This window comes from Dermochelys coriacea, chromosome 2, assembly GCF_009764565.3.
Source record: "Dermochelys coriacea isolate rDerCor1 chromosome 2, rDerCor1.pri.v4, whole genome shotgun sequence".
Classification (NCBI taxonomy): Eukaryota; Metazoa; Chordata; order Testudines; family Dermochelyidae; genus Dermochelys; species Dermochelys coriacea.
The window spans coordinates 265,969,264-265,991,462 of NC_050069.1; the positions used below are offsets into that span (position 1 = coordinate 265,969,264).

At 46.2% G+C, this 22,199-nt stretch overlaps 1 protein-coding gene across 9 annotated transcripts in view; it reads right to left on the minus strand.

Moving 5' to 3' along the window:
- The window catches only part of ALS2CL (ALS2 C-terminal like), an 82,291-nt gene that overhangs the window by 27,583 nt on the left and 32,509 nt on the right, over positions 1-22,199 (minus strand). For 4 of the 9 annotated variants that reach the window (XM_038390545.2, XM_038390542.2, XM_038390544.2 and 1 more), the window contains exons 2-8: positions 11,132-11,240; positions 9,760-9,952; positions 8,038-8,103; positions 5,420-5,585; positions 4,391-4,519; positions 2,755-2,874; positions 1,617-1,684 (exon numbers count right to left, since the gene is read on the minus strand). In XM_038390545.2, the coding sequence (XP_038246473.1) occupies positions 1,617-1,684; positions 2,755-2,874; positions 4,391-4,519; positions 5,420-5,585; positions 8,038-8,103; positions 9,760-9,952; positions 11,132-11,237 (848 nt within the window). In that variant the 5' untranslated portion in view covers positions 11,238-11,240. Of the gene's footprint in view, positions 1-1,616; positions 1,685-2,754; positions 2,875-4,390; positions 4,520-5,419; positions 5,586-8,037; positions 8,104-9,759; positions 9,953-11,131; positions 11,241-11,741; positions 12,818-13,193; positions 13,314-14,135; positions 14,311-22,199 lie in introns of those variants that run through there. The other 5 variants (XM_038390537.2, XM_038390536.2, XM_043509768.1 and 2 more) reach the window with 3 other exon arrangements.

Below are 22,199 nucleotides of genomic sequence, written 5' to 3' on the forward strand. Positions count from 1 at the left end.
GCTTCAGGGCATCTACAGCCACCTGCAGGGGTCAGGAAGGGATTTCCCTCTCTTCCTCCCCTCGATATATTCTGGGCGGTTTATCTCCTTCCTCTGAAGGATCAGGGATGGCCACAGCCGGAGATGGGACACTGGGCAGCATGGACCAGGGCTCCGGCGTTCTTGGAGCATTCTTTCTCTGGTGCTTGGCTGGCTGGTTCTTGCTCATATCCTCAGGGATTAACTGAATGCCATACATGGGGTGGGAATGAATGGTCCCCCAGGTCAGATTGGCAGTGATCTTGGCCGGGAAGGGAGGGGGAGTGTTGCCTCTCTCTGAGCATTTAGGTGCAAGTCACTTGCCAGAATTATCTGGGCGTCTCACTCAATTCCCTGCTGTTGCAGGGGGCCTTGGGCACTGGTGCACCTCAGTACCTCCTATTCTCTGCTGGTGGCACATGTCCAGTCTCCTGTAGCCTACAATACTTGGGTTGTTGGGTTTGGTGTGGGAATGCTGGGAAGCACTGGTGTGGTGGTCTATGACAGACAGGAGCTCAGACAGGAGATCAGGTCTTCTGGCCTTCCACTCTATGAACATATTCCAGAGACTGACCCAACTGCCAAGTAATTGCCACTTGGATTCAAAGATTTTTAAGACCAGAAGGGACTGTTATGACCATCTAGTCTGACCACCTGAACAACACAGGTCAGAGAACTCCAGCCACTTATCCCTGGATTGAGCACAATAACTTAGATTTGGCTACTGATGAGCTGCCAGAAGCTCAAGAACCAGTTCCTTCACTCGCTCCAGGTCTTCAGCAGCACTGAAGGACTCGCCGCTGAAATGCCGCCGAAGACCCAGAGCAAGCGAAGGACCCATTGCCAAAGTGCCACCGAAGGCTCGGAGTGCCGCCAGGTGAGTAAAAATGCACATGGGAACCTCCCCAGCCGTGAGTTCAGGCACAACGGACAGGATGGTCCCGTGGGCCACATCCTGTCCGTCCCGCCTGAGCTTCCCCACCCCTTTAACAACTGGTTCTAAACCGGCTTCAAAATTTAACAACTGGTTCGCGCGAACTGGTACGAACCGGCTCCAGCTCACTACTGGATTTGGCTCAAACATCTCTTCCAAAAAAAGCCACCAGTCTTGGTCCAAAGTCATCAAGATGGAGAATCCATCACTTCCCTGGGTAGCGTGTTCCAGGGGTTTAATCACCCTCACATTAGAAGTTTGTTCCTATTTTTAAATGTGAATTTGTCTGGCTTCAGTTTCCATCCATAAGTTTCTACTATACCTCTCTCCATTACACTGCAGAGCCCTTTAATGCCTGGTATTTTTTTTCCCAGGATGGTACTTACACCCTATATCCGAGTTTTGTCTTTTGAGAAGCTAACGAGATTGAACTCCTTAAATCTGTAATGAAGACATTTTACTATTGATGATTCTCAAACTATCAGTAAAATCAGCAGTGTACGTTTAAACTTCCTGAGAGCGGGTCTAAGATAGGACCATGCGTAGCCCATAGCCAATTCCTGCTCATGCAGCTGCCAGCAAGGGGAAAGAGACTGGTCTCTAAGCGAATGATTTGAAATATGTGGCGTTGAACTGGTTTTCAAAGCGAAAGTATTTCACTTACTCTGGCTTTTCACTGCCAGATCCATCGACCCATACCAGCTTCAGATCAAAACTCTGGCAGTTGTTCCCCTAAAGAAGCAGACAGAAAGATGAGCCATTTGAAAAGAGCAGATACTGCACACCCAGATATTAGCACTGGTCTGGTGATCCAGGGGACAGATTTTCGCATGTAGAGCCAAATGAATATTTTGGCTGAATTTGGGGGTGGGGGGAGAGGGAGAGAAGAAAGCAAGGCAGATTTGGTAATGCCAAAACTTTGAGAACGTGCATCAGTGTCACCAAGTTATTTGTGTCAAAACAAAAAAAGATTAAAAAAAGAAGTCTAAAAATGGAGGGTTTTTTGGCACTTTCTAAACCAAGTGTTTTGATTTTCCAGTTTTAAAGGGACTGTTTTGACATTTCCTTCCAATTTTAAAAATTCAAAATCCCTTAAATTGCTCAAAATTCAAATAAAATGTTTCACTCAGATCAATATTTTCCCCACCCCAGAATTGCCAGCAACCCCCAAAACCAGAGTTATTCACACAACTCTAGTAGCATCTGTCAGCAACGCATGTGTCCTGTGTGGCCCATCGCAATACGATTCCAAGCTCCCTGCACTGAAGTGGGGTAGAGGGTAGCAGCAGGGGAAACAGGGAAAGGAAACGCATTTGAAAGGTGCAGTAGTTCTGGCTCAAACGTTGTTCCATGCTTTATTTCTTAAAATTTTCCAAAGACTTTGCTTTTATGTTGAATCCCTTCTTCCCATCCTGAGTCTATTTGGTCCTGCAAGCATGTAACAACGTGCGTAAGTATTGGCAGATTGAGGCTTTAGAGACTAATCTCTTCAATTCAAGTCTTTCTCATAGAAAAAAAGAGCCAAGTACACTTCCAGCCATGGACATTAAGTAGCATGAGTTTGTTATGATGGAACAAGTGTACTAGGAAAGAAAATTATGCTAGTGTTGTTCTTCTCCCACCCCAACCAGCTTTCTTGATCTCCATTGAGAATCAAAACATGCATGGATCTGAGCTGGAGCATTTCAAAGTACAGCCAGACTCTGCTATGGTATCTGAACTGAAGTGACGTCACTTTTAGCAGCATTGAGCCTTCACGATGACTATGTTAGCTCTTTATCCTTCTCCCAGGGCCAACTCACCTGAATCAGCACTAGGATGTCATCAAAGAGCAGAACCCGGTCGGTTCGGCCCATGCTGGCAAAGACTGGAAGGTTTTTGCTGTCTTCCAGCAGCCTGCGCTCAGGAACACAGAGCAAGTCCTGCCAAGGGAACCAAGGAAGCATGTGACGGAGAAAGAGCTCATGGACTCGCAAAGAGAAGCATCTATAGGATTAGATACAGGGCATCTCACCCTGATCACCTCTGAGAGACTTGCCAACTGCCAATGTTAGAGAGCTATGGGGGCAGAAGCAGCCAAATAGAAGAGCTTCCTCAAACTAGAGCTTCAACCATGCAAGGTTTCCAGTGATGGAGAATCCTTGGAAACCTCCAAGAGTGCACCCTGGAAGCAGGAGACCTAGATAAGTCTTCATTGAGTCTACATCAGTCTTTGTCCCCAAGAACATTTGGGTTCCATACGCTTGAACGGGGCCTGGTTCAAGCTAGCTTATAGTCATGTCTGAACCAGTCACACAGTCCTAGAGAAGACTAAAACGTGGGAGCAATACTAACTTTGCCTCTCCAGGAAGAGAGGGGTGGAAGGAAGCAGATAACATAGGAAGCCTCCTGAACTCTTGCCTAGTTTTGGAACAAAAAAATGAAGACACTGCAGTTGAGGTGTTTGGATAAACGTTTTCTCACTTCTGGTGGGGACAAGCACTTGCTGGAAGTACCATGGAAGAGGAGTTACAGCCAGAACCTGCTGATGCTCCCAGGTAAAAGAACATGAGACAGACCCCTGCAAGTCCCAAAGTAGGGGAGCAGGATGGTTGGTCACCCCCAGGTAGAGGATTAGGGAGACCATGTATATTTTTCAGAGTAGCAGCCGTGTTAGTCTGTATTCGCAAAAAGAAAAGGAGTACTTGTGGCACCTTAGAGACTAACAAATTTATTTGAGCATAAGCTTTCGTGAGCCACATGAAGTGAGCTGTAGCTCATGAAAGCTTATGCTCAAATAAATGTGTTAGTCTCTAAGGTGCCACAAGTACTCCTTTTCTTTTCATGTATATTTTGTAGGCTTCAAGACACCAGCAGGAGCTTGGCCACTATTACTTGCATCTTTTAAGGAGAAAGGATGCTGAAGGAATAGCAGGCAGCAGGACTCCTGCTCAGAGGTTGGAGTGCCACCCCCAGATAGGCAGAACACAGGCCTCCTAAGATGGAAGGGCGGTGGGGATTTGTACAGACTGAAAGGGGAGCATTTGGGGATCTGATCGGGGCAGTTGTGTGGAGGTCTGAGGCAGGAATGGGGGTTTTATACCATTTGAGGGGGGTTTAGAGATTTTGCTAGTCAATTAAGCCAAACTGACCCCTGAATATTTTGGGGGTCACCCTCCTTTGGTGAAGGGGATGTTGAACAGCCTCCGTGAATGAACCCATTATGGAACCTAACCTGAGAATACAAGACCTGGGGCCCACTGTATGGCTCTCCAGAACCATGGGGAAGGCATTGGAATGGCCGCCCCTTTGGTAAAGTGGGTGCAATAAAGGACTCCCTTCATGAGGGCCTGTCTAGTTCCCAGTTCAATGCATGCTCTGGAATCTCTTGTCCTGGGCCATCAGTATGACCATGAAGGACCACAGACTGGAGGGCCACCGAGATGCTGTTTGACTCACCGTGAGTTTGTGCCCCAAGGACTTCCACAGGGCTTTGGTCAGACAGGCTTCATCCAGGACCTGGCTGATGAAAGACTGCAGCTTGGCATATTGCTTGGCCGCACTGGTGACGAGTTCTCGGTCAGGGCTCTGTCAACAGGAGAATGCGCCGTTAGGAACGTTTCAGCTAGAACTGTACTAGATCTCCATCTCTTACTACATTACCGCTGTAATGTAATGTAACTATGGCCTTGGCACCTCTGAATTCATTGAGCTGACCCGTATTACTAGCTTGTGAACTGCTGATTATTAAAAGCTCTACTTTAGGAATTATTTTGGGGGAGTTCTCTGGCCTGTGTTATACAGGAGGTCAGACTAGGTGATCACTGCCATCCCTTTTGACCTTCGAATGGGTCATTCTATTGGCAGGCACTATTGTCTACTGGTTAAAGCAAATTACAGCATCAAGTTCTGGGATCTATTCCCAGTTCTGCCACCTCTGCTTACTGGGTGAACTTGGGCCAGTTACTTCTGTATACCTGGCTGTATTACGAGTGGCCTGTGTTATGTTGCCATTTAAGTTGGGCAAATAGTGGATTTTTCTATATATTGGCAATTCCAAAAAAAACAAAAAAGTTTCACGTCAGGTCAAACCAAAAATCAAATTGAGATTTTTGGTGCATCGGAAAGACAAAATAACTTCAAGTCAGGTCAAAACAAGTGTTTCATTTGGACATTTCCAAAACATTTTAATTTTTTTGGTTCAGTTTAAACTATTTGGCAAACTCAACACTTTCAGGTAGACCAAAAGCACATTTTTTGCAAACTATTTGTAACTAGAGCTGGGAGGAAGTTTTGGCAATGCCTAATGATTGTACAGTAAAGTGTTTTAGGACCTTAGATGAAGGAATCTGCACCAACAGCTCCCTACCACCCTGTTAAATACCTTTTCCTTACAGCATATGGTGGTTACAGTATCACAATACTCCAGAGCTCTGTGTATGAAATATCGAGACTGGTTGTCGAATACCAGTATGGATAGTCTCTTACCTTGCCAATGGCCTCGCTGAGCTGGGTAAGGATGAGGGCATATTGCTGCACATGATCCCGGAGAGGTTTATGGAGTACTGTATGCAGGGCCACCGGTATGGACGTCTCAGAGGTGAAGTCTGCAAGGAATTGCTTCAGCGCCGTCTTGTGCGTCTTCCAGAATTCACTGCAAGGTTTCCAGTCAACAAGACACCAGTTCATTACCAGGCATGGTCCCTCACACTTAGTCGTGTCTAACCTGCTTCTCTTAATGAGGTAGCTTTTCACTACCACCCACCTGCTCAGCCAAACAAACATTCAGTCACACCCATGCTACACAGCAACTCTGCTGACTCCCAAGCAGGGATGTCAGTAACTATGGCTAATGTAGTGCACACAGCAAGCATGTAGAAGTGTAGTCTAGTATGGCAGTCACTGGACTGGGAGACTGTATACCAGAGCTCTATTCCACACCTGCCACTGGCCTGCTATGTGACCTTGGGCAAAAATCACTTACTTTTTTTGTAAAGTACATACAAGGAGTATGGAGTTATAGTCACGCTGATGGCGTTACACACTAGGCACAAATACACTAGTGGACTGATTCAGATAAAAGCCCCAAACTACTGAAGTGCAGCTCGTTTGTCTTTTCAATATCCTTTTCCACAGGACTCATTATGGTACGGACCGGCAATAAACATAGTGCAAGAAAAGCTACTGTAATGAAGTTCCTGGCCCAGTTTTACAGACCCAAATTTGAAAGAAAACTGCTAAGTTTGAATATTTACTTTAACCATGTATGGTTCTCCTACTGCTAATGCACACAGCCCTCGCCCCCAACTCTATCTTTATATTTTTGATTAGCACCATTATATGCTGGCTGCCAACCAAAACCCTACAGTGCTGAAATGCAGTCATTCAATTATAGATCTGTTACACGTAGTAACTCACTGAGTGAAACTGATCAGGACTTAAGGGAAGAAGGAAGTTACTTTTGCGGCATCTAGGCCAGTGATTTTCAACCCTTTTCATTTGAGAACCCCTAAAAATTTCAAATGGAGGTGTGGACCCCTTTGGAAATCTTAGGTAGTCTGCAGACCCCCAGGTTGAAAGCCACTGATCTAGAAGGAGCAAGTTCACAGCACAGCCAGCAGCTCTGCTATTGTCCTTGGCAAGTGTACAAAAATCTTTCAAATAGCAGAGAAAACGTTGTGTATAGTATGTGCAAATTTCCAGGCCTTCCAGTTCTGACTGGAAGATAAATAAGTCTCTGAACACTTCTAACAGGACAAATCCTCCAGCAGTTCTGATTTTATCTGCTATCTACCTGAGAGATTTTGCAATTCTGCAGAAGTTACTCCTGCCTAATTATGAGCAGGCTTTTGAATTTTCTATTCAAATGGCAGTTTGCATGGTTGGTGTCCACTACGCACCTGAAAAATTGCACAAGATGTGATTCAGTGGACCCGAAATGGAGCTTCTGCTGGATACTGAGGTCTTTGACCTTTTCATTGCTTGTCTCTCTTTACGTCAGAGACTCTCTCCCCTCATTGTTTTCCAACAAGATCTGCTGGAAGAAGCTGGGAGAGCAAATCACAGGGGATCCCTCCTCATTTTGAGTTAAGGACATCTCAGAATCCATCAAGATAGTGAAAGAGAGGAGCAGCAGCTCTGGCTCTAGGAGACTACCTAGCCTGAAATCAGTGTGCAATTGCAGCTCAGATAGCTTGGGTACTGGAGCAGAGAAGCTGTGGCAGTACGTTTCAGTACAGGTTAGCCCTGGGGGCAGTTCCAAGGTTCCAGGAAGACTTGTACAGCCCACACTACAGTGAATGCTACTGTAGCTTCATTGCCATTAGTACTCGAGCTGGGTCAGGTATGCTTACACATGCTGCCATCACACCTCATGACTTCAGTGTGGACATACCTTAAAACATAGCTGCACTCTTTGGTTTACATGCTGTGACACACTAAGCAGCATATCCTTTTTGCTCTCCTTCCTGCTGAGGATCTAAACACTCCATTTTATCACTAATAGGGCTGAGCAAATCACTGATTTTTTGGTTCACCAGCAGTTCCAAGTGGGGTTTGGGTTCAAATTCAAAAATTGATATATTTCAGCAGCAGTTCAACCCAACACACGCTTGATTTAAATAAGTGGTTTGACCCAAAACATTTGAATCTGGCTCTTTAAAAAGGCCAGGAAACACATGCTTTGGGTCAAGGCACTTTTTAAATAAGTGGTTTGACTCACAGCATGTGTTTCCTGGCCTTTTTAAAGGGCCAAATTCAAAGTCAGTGGAGGAGGTGGTGGTACATCCCCATATAAAACTTTTAGCCTAGTGGTTAGGGTGCAACCTGGCATCATGGCCTCCACTGAAGCTGGGAGCAGCCTGCATTGTAGGTGGAGGCCACAGCCATGAAGAAGAGATTACTCAGTGTTGTCCCATTAACACAGTGGCTGGATTACTAGAGCAATGAGGCACTTTCTGGCCAGTATATCATTGTAGCAGGGCCAGCGCCTATAAGCCAGGGGACTCTAGGACTTGCTTGAAGTCTCACTCCTTTAGCTTTCCCTCATGCGGGCAGGGTTATTCCCTCAGGCTGAACAGGAGGCCGGAGGGTCTGAAGCCACTAACCTTTTATTCTTTGCTGCCTGGTCAAAGCCCTGGACTACAACACAGTTTGCAAAGGTGACAAAGTATCTGTAGGTAAAGAGAAAGAGAGGCCGAGTTTGGGTCAAGTAGTAGTTACCAGGTTTAAGAGGCACTGGGAGAATCTTGTAGCTCGTTTGAAAGCCCATCGTGTCTGTTACCTTTTTGCCCAGGGTGTCAGAGATGGAGACTAAGCCCATAGACTATTCTTTCCATATATATTCCCTACAGTATGCTCTCCAGTGCCCTGTATAAACTTCCCTTGGGAGATTATTAATGGGGAACATTCTCCACTAGGCTGATTACCAGGAAAGTTCCTTAAGATCTTCTTTACTCAGGCAACAACCCTGGAGAGTTAGTCTGCAGGGACTGAATCCAAGGCCCTGTCATCTAAACCTATGGGCTTCTATTGAGGCACAGAACCAGGTCTGCTAGACTAAACCCAGTATACATGGTCTCACCACTAGAAGCAGACAGCCATACTGTCAACATGTGTTCTGCTCCATTTTGTCTTATTACTTAAAACCACCAGGTGTTCTGCTGCAGGCGGGTGGTTATGTCATCTGTAAAATCTATCCCCCTGCCTTACCATCCACACAGTGCTGCTCCCCAGAAGCATGAGAGGGAGATAAAACACATTCTTACCGAAGCTCTCTCCCACCATTAACGCACCAGTGTGCGCCCGCAGAATCAGATCACCATGCATGCTAAGCATGTGACATTGCAGGATCGGGACCAGGATGTGTAGGCAATCCGATCTGCTAGCACGGGCCCCTGACACCCATGCGGAGCCTAGCCTACACAGGGAGCATAGTGCGATATCCAGAATCCTGAGTTTGGGATGATTGCATTTCTAACGAACAGCAGAGCAACGATAATCTGCCGGTCAGCCCAGATTTTAATGGCATTTATAGCACATCAGAGCCCAATCCTGAAAACACTTATGCATAGGAGCAGTCTCCTCGGCAGTTGTGGATTCTTTAATAGATTCTAATGACTGTGACATGTTACTTTTTTCCACTCCGTGTCCTAGTGAGGTCTGCTTGCAGCCCTGCACCCTACCCCGATCTAGACACAAGTCCTCTCATCCTGATCACAACACGAATTCTGTTTGCATATAACTCAGTCATGGCTTATATCCCCACCCCTTTAAAGCTTCTAAATATCAGTGTGCACCAGAAGGCAGGTGTTCATCTTAAATCTCTTTAGAGGAAAATCACAGCCACAGCTAGAGAAAGGATACCAATTAAATACTAAGAGTTCTCAAACTTCATTGCACTGTGACCCCCTTTGACAACACAAGTTACTATATGACCCCAGAAGGGGGGACTGAAGCTTGAGCCCACCCGAGCCCCACTGCCCCAGGTGGAGAGGGCAAAGCCCAAGCCCCACTGCTCCAGGCGAGGGGGCCAAAACTGAAGCCTAAGGGCTTCAGCCCCAGGCAGGGGGCCTGTAACCTGAGCCCCACTACACAGGGCTGAAGCCCTCAGGCTTTGGCTTCAGCCCCAGGTGGTAGGGCTCTGGCTTCAGCCCCAAGCCCCAGCAAGTCTAAGTCAGCCCTGGCGACCCCATTCAAATGGGCTCATGACCCACTTGGGGGTCCTGACCCACAGCTAGAGAATTGCTGAGATAGACAAAGATTTCATCCTGATCCTTTAGTCTATAGGTTTGCTTCAGTAATTGACATTATAGTGTCTTTGTACTTACTGGATGTAGATACTGAGAAACAGGTCTCCCTTCCACAGGATGTAGAGGTCTTGGAGGCAGAGCGACTCGGAGACGCTGAACTTCTGTTTCAGCGTCTGGTGGTTTTCCTCTGTCAGGTCCCAGAGAGCGTGGAAGCGGTCGTTCAAAAGCAGCAATAATTTCAAGTTATCCTTTCCTTTTTGCTCATAAGGCTCTTTGAAAGAGACCAAGAAGAGATGATGCTACGAAGTCATAGAACGATAGAAGCATTGGACTGGAAGGGACCTCGAGAGGTCTTCTAGTCCAGTCCCCTGCACTCAAGGCAGGGCTTGGTGATGAGGCCCAAGTAGTCTCCTGGGAGACACACGAACAGTGCAGCTGAGATTCTCCAGAGAGAAGAGCTGATGGCTAGCATGTGTAAGCACCCTCTATCTTAAGAAGTTGTGTGGATCACATCCTCAGCTTGTGTATATTGGTGTTTGCAGCTGAGGATCTGGCTGTACACATTCTATTTGCTAAGAGCTAGGTGGTCATCCCTATCAAGATAAGGCAGAAGGGGCACAGCAGTTTAGGGGACTAAGCAAGGGAGTGAGAACAGTTAGAACTTCACTCCTCTGTACTGAAACAAGCTTGCAAGCGGATGCAAGATTGGCAGTTTGGTTTTCAACACCAAGGACCTGAATGGAAAATATCACCAGTTTAGATCTACTATGGGTGTGACTCTATTCTCACATGAGTGGGAATCTGGATTTACTCCACTAAGAGCAAGTAAACAGCCCTCAATGATCCAAGCCTATGTCTTGGACCAGAGGTCACATGCAACCTTGTGGAGTACATACTAGGGCAGCACCCTTTGCATGGGTTTAAGTAGCAGTATAGACCACAAGGCATAGCTTAGGCAAGTAGAGCATAGACACACCTGAAAGGTGTGGTTATGTCCCTGAATACAGATCCTACATGGCTCCCTACTCATCCAAACCTTGCCTTCCCCGTTTACATTGCTATTTTTGCCATGTAGTGTTCTGCCATCTCCCAGCTGCTGGTGCCTTTCCCCCTCAGCAGGGAAAGGTGCCTTTCCCTGCTACCTCCCTCACCGGAGCTTTTCACTGACACATGTATCTACACATCACAGTGTGGACGCAGCTCGTGGCTACACATCACTACACACCACTTCTGATAGTGTGTAGCGTAGACGTAGCCTTAGAGCTCTGATTAAGCTGAACTGGGTTTAGATTCCATTTCCCTAGGTTAAAAACACCTTCCAATACACCGGCCTCAGGCAGCTCTGTGCCAGAAGACACCGGGTACCACTGAAGCCTAAGGACTGCATCGATCAGATGCCGGGAAGCAGAGCTTCACGAGCAGATAGCGCCATTCTCCTCTGTGGGCTTACCCGCCTCGAGCAAGGGCTTGAGAACGATGGTGTTGATACGCGCTAGACACGCGGAGAAGGTTTCTTCCGTTCGTAGGAGCGACTCTGCCGCTTCAATGGTGCTCATGTTCTAGTAGCAAACAGAGTTAAAGCCGTTCACTATAAAGAACCCTACAACTCGTCTCACAGCAGGGCACCAAGCCCCCAAATTGGGCCCTCCTGGTGCTTGGCACTGCACACACAGCGAGAGACGCTCCCAGCCCAAAAGAGCAATCTAAAGAGAGAAAGTTGGGAGGGCAATTAGAGGCACAGAGAGGTGAAGTGACTTGCCCAAGGTCACACAGAAAGGTCAGTGGCAGAGCTGCAAACAAAACCCAGTTTCCCTCCCCCAAACACGAATTCTCAGACCACTGCCCTTGTCAATGGGCCAAGCTGCCTCCTTGCAAGACCTCAACAAGCATCAGAGCTTTCAAAAGAAGGCCTTGAGCTTTTCTACCATGGAATTAATCCCCCAAGAGCTGGACTTGCTTTCCTGAAGGAAGCCCGTTTATGCCCAAAGCACATACGGCAAGGACAGGGTTAGTTCAAACTTCCCCTGCCATTAGCTTTGTGCCACTGAGCCTCAACTCACCTCCATTAGCAGCAAAATGTGTTGTATGCTGCCACCAAGCTATCCACCACAACAGCGGCTCTGACCACATCTACCCCAAGGGAGCAGAAAGTCTGATTGCCCTAGCTGTCCAGTTACAACTGTCCTCACTGCTGTATATAACGGAAATGCTTGAGTAATACTGCTTGTGTTCATGGGCCAACCAACAAATTTCTATTGCTTCCTCTTTAAAAAGAGAAAAATACTAATCCAAGTGCTGCTAGCGAACGTCATGGAGAGCCACAATGGAAAGAACCCAAACAGTGAAGAAAATCAAGGGCAGGGTGAATGTGGTTTGAAGACACCGCTAATAGAAAACGTGCCACTGTAACTAAGATTACAAACAAGACTTTTTTTTTTTTTGAGGCTCTCTGAGATAGCCCTGGGCACTTAACTTCCCTATATTACAGGATAATGAAATTCTTTAACGTTAGAACAGTGCACAGGACTTAAAAAGCTGGGTTTTGCAAGGACATTGGTGGTTTGACTGGGACAGGAAACGCCTGTACATCATAATAGAATCAAGACAAGACAGGCATCTTAACCTCACTCACCTTCCAAGTTCCAGACTGCACAAGTGCGGGGGACTAATGAACCAGAAAGCAAAAGTGAAAAAAAGTCAAAGACTGTAGTCATCTAAACAATTTTGGTTTTAGGTGCATTTTTTCCCCACTGCCTGTAGACATGAAGATGAAATTTCTCCTCACATACATCTCTTACGCTCTGACATGGTCCCTAATACTGGGATATGAACACCTTACAATTTAATACGAGGATAAATACAACACCTCCATGAACTATGGAAATATCATCCCTATTTTACAGATTGGCAAATGAGGCACAGAGAAAGACATCGAGCCAAAGGTATTAGGAACCTAACAATGCTATAGGCACCTAGGGGCATTTTCAAAAGCACCTAAATGGGTTCTGTGTTTAATTCCCAGCTAAGTGCAACTGAAAAATCCCACTAGGCATCCACCATTATCTTCAGATGCCTAATACCTTTGAAAATCTAGTCTTAACTGACTTGGCCAAGGTCACAAGAAGTCTTTGGCAGAGCATGGAATTGAACCCAGAGCTCCAAAATCCCAACCTTGCAACCTAATCACTGAATCATTGGCACTTAAGCGTGTTCCCTAGCTTTAGGAAGAAGTGTTTTGCTTCATCAGAGTTAAAGTGCAACCTAGCTGGTGCATGACAGCTTATTTTGCCTTGTAATTTGGTACGGCTGAAGCAAGCAGTCAGATCTACTAGATCCACAGAGAACACAAAAAGTTAGATCCAGCTGAAATCTGACATTTTGAAATTGATGGAAATTTTCATTTTTGGGGGGGAGTTCGCTGAAATGTCACCCTTTCAGCCAGCTTTACTACTCTTTGCTCTTCACGGATTCCCACCCCGGGCTCCTTCCAACATTCCTAATCACCTACTCACTTCTGATCCATGCAGTTTGCATTAGGAATGCCTTCTTCTGAACCATCAAGAATAGGCCACTAGAGACAGGATGAAGGATTTCTCTAATCCAGTTCTCTCTCTCAACCCCTACACCGCACACTGCATTGAGAAAGGAGATCCAAAGAAACACTACATTGCTAAAATCTTTTGCAATCTGTTTTTGCTTTCAATGGAAGGCTGCCTACTAGCTCTAGTTCTCAAAATTGCAGTCATGAGTTGATGTCACTTATTAAGTAATCACGCACTCACACTTTTAAAATAGCATTTGATACAACATCCATGACATATGACTTTGCTATACCACATGTTCTAAGGAGGCATAATGGGGCAAGGGCAGAATTTCCACCTCAATTTCCCTGCTCTTTGGACTCAAGCCCTTTACCCAGACAGTTATTTCAATAGTGTGTGTATATATACACCCAGAGTCTGTTAGCGTTAAGGAGAGGTAAAATCCATCGCCTATTGAACAAGTTTGATGCTGATTCAGGGCTGCAGACTTTAAATAACCAACAGGCAAGGGCAAGCACAGGTCACTGTGCACGCTCATTTGAGGAACTGAATGAAAACTGCAGTACAGCAGTAGCGTGGGTGGACTGAACTTTACAGGTAGTCTCATGGCCCCCCCGGACAGCTGTTTCACAAGACTTTGTTGTTTTCTCCATGTAAATTGGTAGGACATAAAGACAACACAGGTACGATCTGCCCACTCTGGAGAAGTCTACTCCCACTCTTAATACTGATCCTATGCACACACTGATCTTTGGCACCCCTGGATCAAGACACTTTAAAAATCAGAGCTGCCAAGTTCTGTACAGATCTGACATTATGTACAAGTTAACTTGTTAATTTGCATGTAACCATAAACTCTGGCTTTAAAAGCTGTGTGGATTTAGCACCGGCTAGCGGAGTCAAATAGGGTACCTTGGGGAATGAAGTCCTCTGCTGATCTTCAGGACAGCAATAGGACAAGCTTCCCACAAGCTGCCCTGCCAGCATGCATCACATCCAGTTTCAGGGGTAGGGGGATTGGAGAATGTCCTCTAGGGCAGTCCCTGAGATCTCCCTGAGACAGTTCAGGAAAGTGGCAAGCCAGTCCCTGGTATCAAAAAAGGTTGAGAAACACTGCTTTAGGGTAACGGAGTAATTGTCTCCAGGGCCCCTCCAAGATCTGACCCTCCACCAAGCAGCCCAAAGCCTGGTGATAAGTGAGTTGTGGAAGCCAGATCCAAGACCTCCCCGCTCCAAACTCACCTCACAAGAGCCAAACATCCATTAGATGAGAATCACCTTTAATCCCAGCTGAGTGTATGGGTTATCTATGGTAACAAGGCCTATCCAAGGCATAATAGAGCTGCTAAATAAGCACCCCACAAAATGCATGGCCCTAGGCACATCTTTAAGAAATGAGAAAGCATTATACCCACTGGGGGATAGGAACACACACACACACACACACACACACACACACACACACACACGGGTTAGTTGACCTGTCCAGTGGCAGAGCTGGGAATTCGGCTTGGCAAGCCAGCCAATTGTCTGGTCAAATAAAATTCAATGTGCCCACAATCAAATACGGTCAAATATTAAAGCAAGAATGGTCTGAAATAGGAGGAAGCCTATCTTTCCGATGGCCTCATGGTGCCATTCTTTTTTTTTTTCTTTTTGTTTTCTAGAAGGTCACCGTTTCATATTTTTCCTCTGTTCACTCAGCTAAGGAACTTGGGGTTTTTATTTTGTAGTTGCACATAAGTATCTAAGGCTAAGCCTTTTGGAGGCCATACAGTCTTATTCATTTTTGGTTACTCTTCTTATAAATTAGTGCTTTAAAATATTTGTCCACTTATTTTTGGACTGGTCAAATCTCCAACCCAAGTGGGAGCAGAACCCAATTCTAACTTGTAGTCCTATGCCTTACATTCACTTTTATTTCATCAGAATGACCATTGATGGAAGAGGCCCTTAGATGTTTTGTCCTGCAGTAAGCTGAATGGCTCTCGTATAGAATAGAATAGAAGGAATTGGCGGCTGTGATTGCAGAGCCCTTGGCCATTATCTTTGAAAACTCGTGGCGAACGGGGGAAGTCCCGGATGACTGGAAAAAGGCTAATGTAGTGCCCATCTTTAAAAAAGGGAAGAAGGAGGATCCTGGGAACTACAGGCCGGTCAGCCTCACCTCAGTCCCTGGAAAAATCATGGAGCAGGTCCTCAAAGAATCAATCCTGAAGCACTTAGAGGAGAGGAAAGTGATCAGGAACAGTCAGCATGGATTCACCAAGGGAAGGTCATGCCTGACTAATCTAATCGCCTTTTATGATGAGATTACTGGTTCTGTGGATGAAGGGAAAGCAGTGGATGTATTGTTTCTTGACTTTAGCAAAGCTTTTGACACGGTCTCCCACAGCATTCTTGTCAGCAAGTTAAGGAAGTATGGGCTGGATGAATGCACTATAAGGTGGGTAGAAAGCTGGCTAGATTGTCGGGCTCAACGGGTAGTGATCAATGGCTCCATGTCTAGTTGGCAGCCGGTGTCAAGTGGAGTGCCCCAGGGGTCGGTCCTGGGGCCCGTTTTGTTCAATATCTTCATAAATGATCTGGAGGATGGTGTGGATTGCACTCTCAGCAAATTTGCGGATGATACTAAACTGGGAGGAGTGGTAGATACGCTGGAGGGGAGGGATAGGATACAGAAGGACCTAGACAAATTGGAGGATTGGGCCAAAAGAAATCTAATGAGGTTCAATAAGGATAAATGCAGGGTCCTGCACTTAGGATGGAAGAATCCAATGCACCGCTACAGACTAGGGACCGAATGGCTCGGCAGCAGTTCTGCGGAAAAGGACCTAGGGGTGACAGTGGACGAGAAGCTGGATATGAGTCAGCAGTGTGCCCTTGTTGCCAAGAAGGCCAATGGCATTTTGGGATGTATAAGTAGGGGCATAGCGAGCAGATCGAGGGACGTGATCGTTCCCCTCTATTCGACACTGGTGAGGCCTCATCTGGAGTACTGTGTCCAGTTTTGGGCCCCACACTACAGGAAGGATGTGGATAAATTGGAAAGAGTACAACGAAGGGCAACGAAAATGATTAGGGGTCTAGAGCACATGACTTATGAGGAGAGGCTGAGGGAGCTGGGATTGTTTAGTCTGCAGAAGAGAAGAATAAGGGGGGATTTGATAGCTGCTTTCAACTACCTGAAAGGGGGTTTCAAAGAGGATGGCTCTAGACTGTTCTCAATGGTAGCAGATGACAGAACGAGGAGTAATGGTCTCAAGTTGCAATGGGGGAGGTTTAGATTGGATATTAGGAAAAACTTTTTCACTAAGAGGGTGGTAAAACACTGGAATGCGTTAACTAGGGAGGTGGTAGAATCTCCTTCCTTAGAGGTTTTTAAGGTCAGGCTTGACAAAGCCCTGGCTGGGATGATTTAACTGGGACTTGGTCCTGCTTTGAGCAGGGGGTTGGACTAGATGACCTTCTGGGGTCCCTTCCAACCCTGATATTCTATGATTCTATGATTCTATGTTAGGCATGACTCACTGCCTCCTACAGAAGAGTGAGTTAGATCATGGACAGTTTACGAAATCCATTGCAAATGAGAAGGTAATGGAACCTTTAACATGACTATTAATTCCCAGCAGGAGATGCTGGCTTAGAGACTAGGTTTTTCTTTCACTCAGCTCAGTAACCCATCCACTCTGCAGTGAGGATGCAAGCTAAGTCACTCAAGTGCTGACAGTCCCCCAGTGCCTTCCCATAATTCCCCTGTGGGCCTAGAAGGACTAACAAGTTCTCCCACAATTCACTGGGAAAGAAAGAAATACGAGAGCCATTCAGCTTACTGCAGGACAAAAGAGGTGCCCCCAGAAGTCCTAGCAACACACAAGGGAGCACAGCACCAGTGAGGAAGCGATAGTTCAGGGAGGGCTTTCCAGTGTGGCTGCTCAGACCCAGGCTAGTCTAACCCAAGCTAATTTTGCAGTGAAGATACCCCTAATAAGGGTATTGGTAAGCACATGCCTAAAATCTCTGAACTTAGGAATGCCTTCCCCCCATGCTGCCTTTGCCTTTTTAGATTCTGCACTTTCCAGGGCAGGAACGGAGCCCTTCTGTGTTTGGGATGTACCTAGAGCACCGTCAGGCACTACTGCAACCAAACCAAGAGGTTCTTTTTCTTAGGGGATCCTCACTCAATGATCAGTTTCCCATTGAGCTAGACACTGTGCAGACACAAAGAGAGGATGCTCCCTACCCCAAACAGGGTCACAACATATTTGACATGGTTTTGTTCATGCCTTAGTTTTTCCCAGTTGCTTTTATTTATTGCAATTGTGTCTCTATATGTAAAGTTGTACAAACAAGTTGCCTCATAGAGCTAAGGGTTGGGCTACAGACTGATTCCTCTTCCAGATTCTTTTGATGCCTTTCATCCCAATGATTTATCATGTGGCTCCATCATTTCATCTCTAGCATGCTCCCCTCCAGAGCCATCAAAAGTCAAAGGAGACAGAAGAGTTCTTTTGACAAGAACATTGGGGCTGACCTTAATTTTCAGGTCCATGAAGTCTTTAGCATCCAGGCAGGAGAGACAGGAGCTCAGTTTAGTATCACATAGGGTGGCCAACAGTCTCTTATTAACAGGGACGTCCCTTTCCCTGGCCCCCCATCTCTGTACAACACAATCAGGAGTTGCTGAGTGCTGCAAAAAGCAGCAAGAAATACCCCTGGTGAATGTAGGTAAGTCCTGCTTTTTATTATTCATAATACTATTGGGAGCAGGGGAGGTGCAGGGACACTAAGAAAACAGTCCCTTATTTTTTTAAATATAATGTTGGCAACCCTATAAAACGTTCTCAAACACAGTGTTGCACTTTGGAAAAGCAAGTTGGTTTTGCACTTGTGGTGCTGTGGAATCAAGGCATTTCAAGGCCAATCTTCAGGCTGCTCTGGCTAATACAGCATTTCTAGTGGAGCTGAATGCCACAATGCAGTATCTTGGGTAACACAGTGATGGGTGGCATAAAAATCTCAAGATCAGCATTTTGGAAAAGACTGGTTATTAAGGGACGTAAAGCAGCCCTACAAGTACCACTAGTGATTGGATGGATACAAGTTTGAACCATAAGAAGAGCCAAACTGGGTCAGACCAAAGGTCCATCTAGCCCAGTATCCTGTCTTCCGACAGTGGCCAATGCCAGGTGCCCCAGAGGGAATAAACAGAACAGGTAATCATCAAGTGATCCATCCCCTGTTGCTCATTCCCAGCTTCTAGCAAACAGACTAGGGACACCATCCCTGCCCATCCTGGCTAATAGCCATTGATAGACCTATCCTCCATAAACATATCTAGTTCTTTTTTGAACTCTGTTATAGCCTTGGCCTTCACAACATCCTCTGGCAAAGAATTCCACAAACTAACTGTGCGATGTGTGAAAAAATACTTCCTTTTTTGTTTTAAATCTGCTGCCTATTAATTTCATTTGGTGACCCCTAGTTCTTGTATTATGAGAAGGAGTAAATAACACTTCCTTATTTACTTTCTCCACAGCAGTCATCATTTTATAGACCTCTTTCATATCCCCCCCTTAGTCGTCTCTTTTCCAAGCTGAAAAGTCCCCGTCTTATCTCTCCTCATACGGAAGCTGTATCTTACTCCTAATAATTTTTGTTGCCCTTTTCTGAACCTTTTCCAATTCCAATGTATCTTTTTTGAGATGGGGCAACCACATCTGCACCATAATAGAACTTTCCAATAATGAGTTCTGAGATGGTCTCTTCTAGTCACCACATCTTCTGAGTTCTTCCACAGATGTATTTAAGACAGGTCCAGAGAGCCAATTCTATGAGTCCGGGGAAAGGCTCTGATTTGATCTAAACCAGCCCATTGTTCTTTCTTCCTTAAATGTTAAGTCAAGTTTCTAGTCCATGCAACTTTGATAAACCACATTCCACCGCTGTATTATGCTGTGGTTTCTGCATTCAGATCAGTGTCACAACAGAGATCTTTCATTTCATGAGGAAAAAAATAGGTCCAAGCCATATTTTGGCAAATAGACACTCTGAAGCAAGCTCTTCACACCAGACTTTCACACAGCATATTGTGTTCGTGTACAACGGATTTAACGCCAGAGAAGCAGATGGGAACACAGTAAAGGTGAACATTGAAAATAAAGAGGGGAAAGAGAAAATGAAAGAAAACCCAAGCCAGTCTTGATCTGCAAGAAGGGAACATGCAAAGGATTTTGCTCTGTCATCTATCTGAATTGGTTTTTACTGTAGTTATAAAAGGAGACTCCAACAGGAGATTGAAAGCCAGTTGAAGGAATTGAAGGGTCTGCTTTTGGAGTTTGTTCTAATAGAGGGGGAGGATGTAGGGAAAGAAAGGCCTACACAAAACATGACAACAGTTCTGCTGACCTACGTTGTCTCACCGTTTCCTTGTGCTCCCCCATTTGTCCGTATCTGTGTGTTGTCTTATTGTACATTATAAACTCTTCGGGGCAGGGGCTGTCTTTTTGATCTGTGTTTGTACAGCGCCTAGCACAGTGGGGTCCTGCTCTGTGACTAAACTGCTAAGGCTTTATGTTAATCTAAAAGCGAGAAGGTAAAAGTGCTGAAGTAATATGAACTCAGGAGGATCAAGTAAATACAACTATGGACCTAGCATTAGTTAAGGAGAATTAAAGGTCAGGTTGCCAACAGTTTTCATGATCTTGACCTATAGTGTGAGCAGATGTCCCAATTTTATAGGGACAGTCCTGATATTTGGGGCTGTGTCTTAAATAGGTGCCTATTGGCCCCCCACCCCCGTCCTGATTTTTCATACTTGCCATCTGGTCACCCTATTGACCTATCAAGTTTGGTAAATCTAGGATCTAGAGAGATGCTAGTAAGGTTAGCATTGCCTAGAGCTGGTCCCAAAAGTGGGCAGTATTTTCTGCAGTGTCAAAAGCACTTTTTAAGTGCGATGTATCAAATCACAGAGAGATGTTCTGTTTTCAGATTTGTCCTTTCCAATGCCATCAGAAGTGGGGGAGAAAGAGGAAAGCCACAAAGACCACGTATTTATTTTGATCTGACAAAAAAAAAAAAAGGTTCGGGAAAACCAAATGTTTTCTGCGGGAGCATTTGTATTATTTGAACGGGCTTCCTTCAAAAATAACCTTGGGGGGCAAAATTATGATGACTGAGCTACTTCTGTCCCCTTTAATATAGGAATGAAATCCTGGGCCTACTGACAAAACTCCAATGGTCTTTAAAGGGCAGAATTCTGGGCCCTAGAAGTCTAATGAGGAAGTTATAGACCCTGGGGGCAGAAGGAAGAGGGTCAAGAGCGATCAGTCTGCAAGACTATATGGTGCTTAGTCAGCGGTTTAAACCCCCAGTGTCCTGCACATGTGTCATTGACACAGAGTGTGTGGGGGAAGCACACCCAGTCCGAGTTGGCCGCCTCTCTCGCTTTGCACAGAGCTAAGCGACGCAAGGCGACAACGGAAACCTGAAGTGTCTAATTATGGCGTTATTGGGTGAAATCCTCCAAGGCTGCGTTGAACCCCAGTACACAACTTCTACGGGTTCACTGCATGGACCACAAAACTCCGACACTCCCCAGGAGCCAAGAAGTTGTGGGCAGGTCAGAGGAGCAGGAGGGGATCATAGCAACTGCCATAATTGCTAATTGACTACAGCCGGGATTGTCAACATTGTATTTCAAAAATACAGGACTTTTTTCTTAGCACCCTTATGGGGGAGGAGTACCCTGTACCTAATAGTGCCGGGGTGGGGTGTCCAGTACCACAGGGCATGGGGCATACTAGCCATGTGGAAATTGAGGAAACCTTCCACTCCCCGCAGCAGTCAGGCAGTCTTGGCTGCTGGGACCCACCTCCCTGTCCATCTGACTCCCCACCTGTGCAGGGGAAGTGAACAGGGCCCAGGGTTGGGAGGGGAGTGGAAAGATGCACCCGTGAGTACTGACCCCCTGCCGGACAGGGCCCGCTCCTGACTATAGCCCTTGAGCATGGCCCGGTCTGCTTTCCCTGCACTGGCTCTGTCTGGCAAGGTCAGTGGATGGGGCTTTGTGCCCTGAAGCTGCGCTGAAGGGCCAGGCTCAGGAAGGGGCTGTCTGACATGGGTTGGGGGAAGAGGGTCAATACTCCTGGGGTGTTGTCTGCTGTTCCCCACTGGCAGAGTGCCCACCAACATCCCCAGTAGAGGAGCATAACTGCTGGCTGGTAGCTGCTGTAGCAGTCAGGGAACATGGTGGGCAGGGCAGGGCGCCTGGTCCTGACAGCTGAGACCACCAGCACAAAGCCCTGTCCGTTTCCCCTGCCGGACAGAGCCCGTTCCTGACTCCAGCCTTTCAGCATGGCCCATCAGGTCTTCATGCCCCACACAATAACCTTATTACATAACCTTATTATTATTATTATTATTATTACTATTATTATTATAACAACCCTCCCCAGGGGATGTGCCCCATAGTTTGGGAACCTCTGCCCTATAGGTACATTGGTTCAGTAAGTCATGGGACCAATTCTGCATTACTACACTGTCTAACTGTACAAACTTTATATCCGTGGAAGCTAAAGTCATAATAAAACTGACCTTGCGTCAGGAGAATAGTTTTAATATGTTGAAATACAGGATAAAAGGCGTCCGGTACGGATTTAGTACAGGACAGGCAATTTTCCATTTAAATAAGCAACATTGCTGGTAATACAGGACTGTTGACAACCCTACAGCCCACCTACCCGGATCCAGACTTTGTGCTGGACAGTGGAAAGAGAGGATTCCAACCCCCCCCTCGAGCCAGGCCCGCACCCCACACGAAGTTTGCCTGCGCAGCTCTTGCCGAGAGAGCTAGGATCTCGGCGTAGCCTTTGAAAGCCACATCGGTTCTCAAAGACTGGAGAGAGGCAGAGTGTCTGGGCCAGAGCCAGAGTCCGCGGAAGTGGGAGAAAGTCTTTCCATAAACAACGTGCT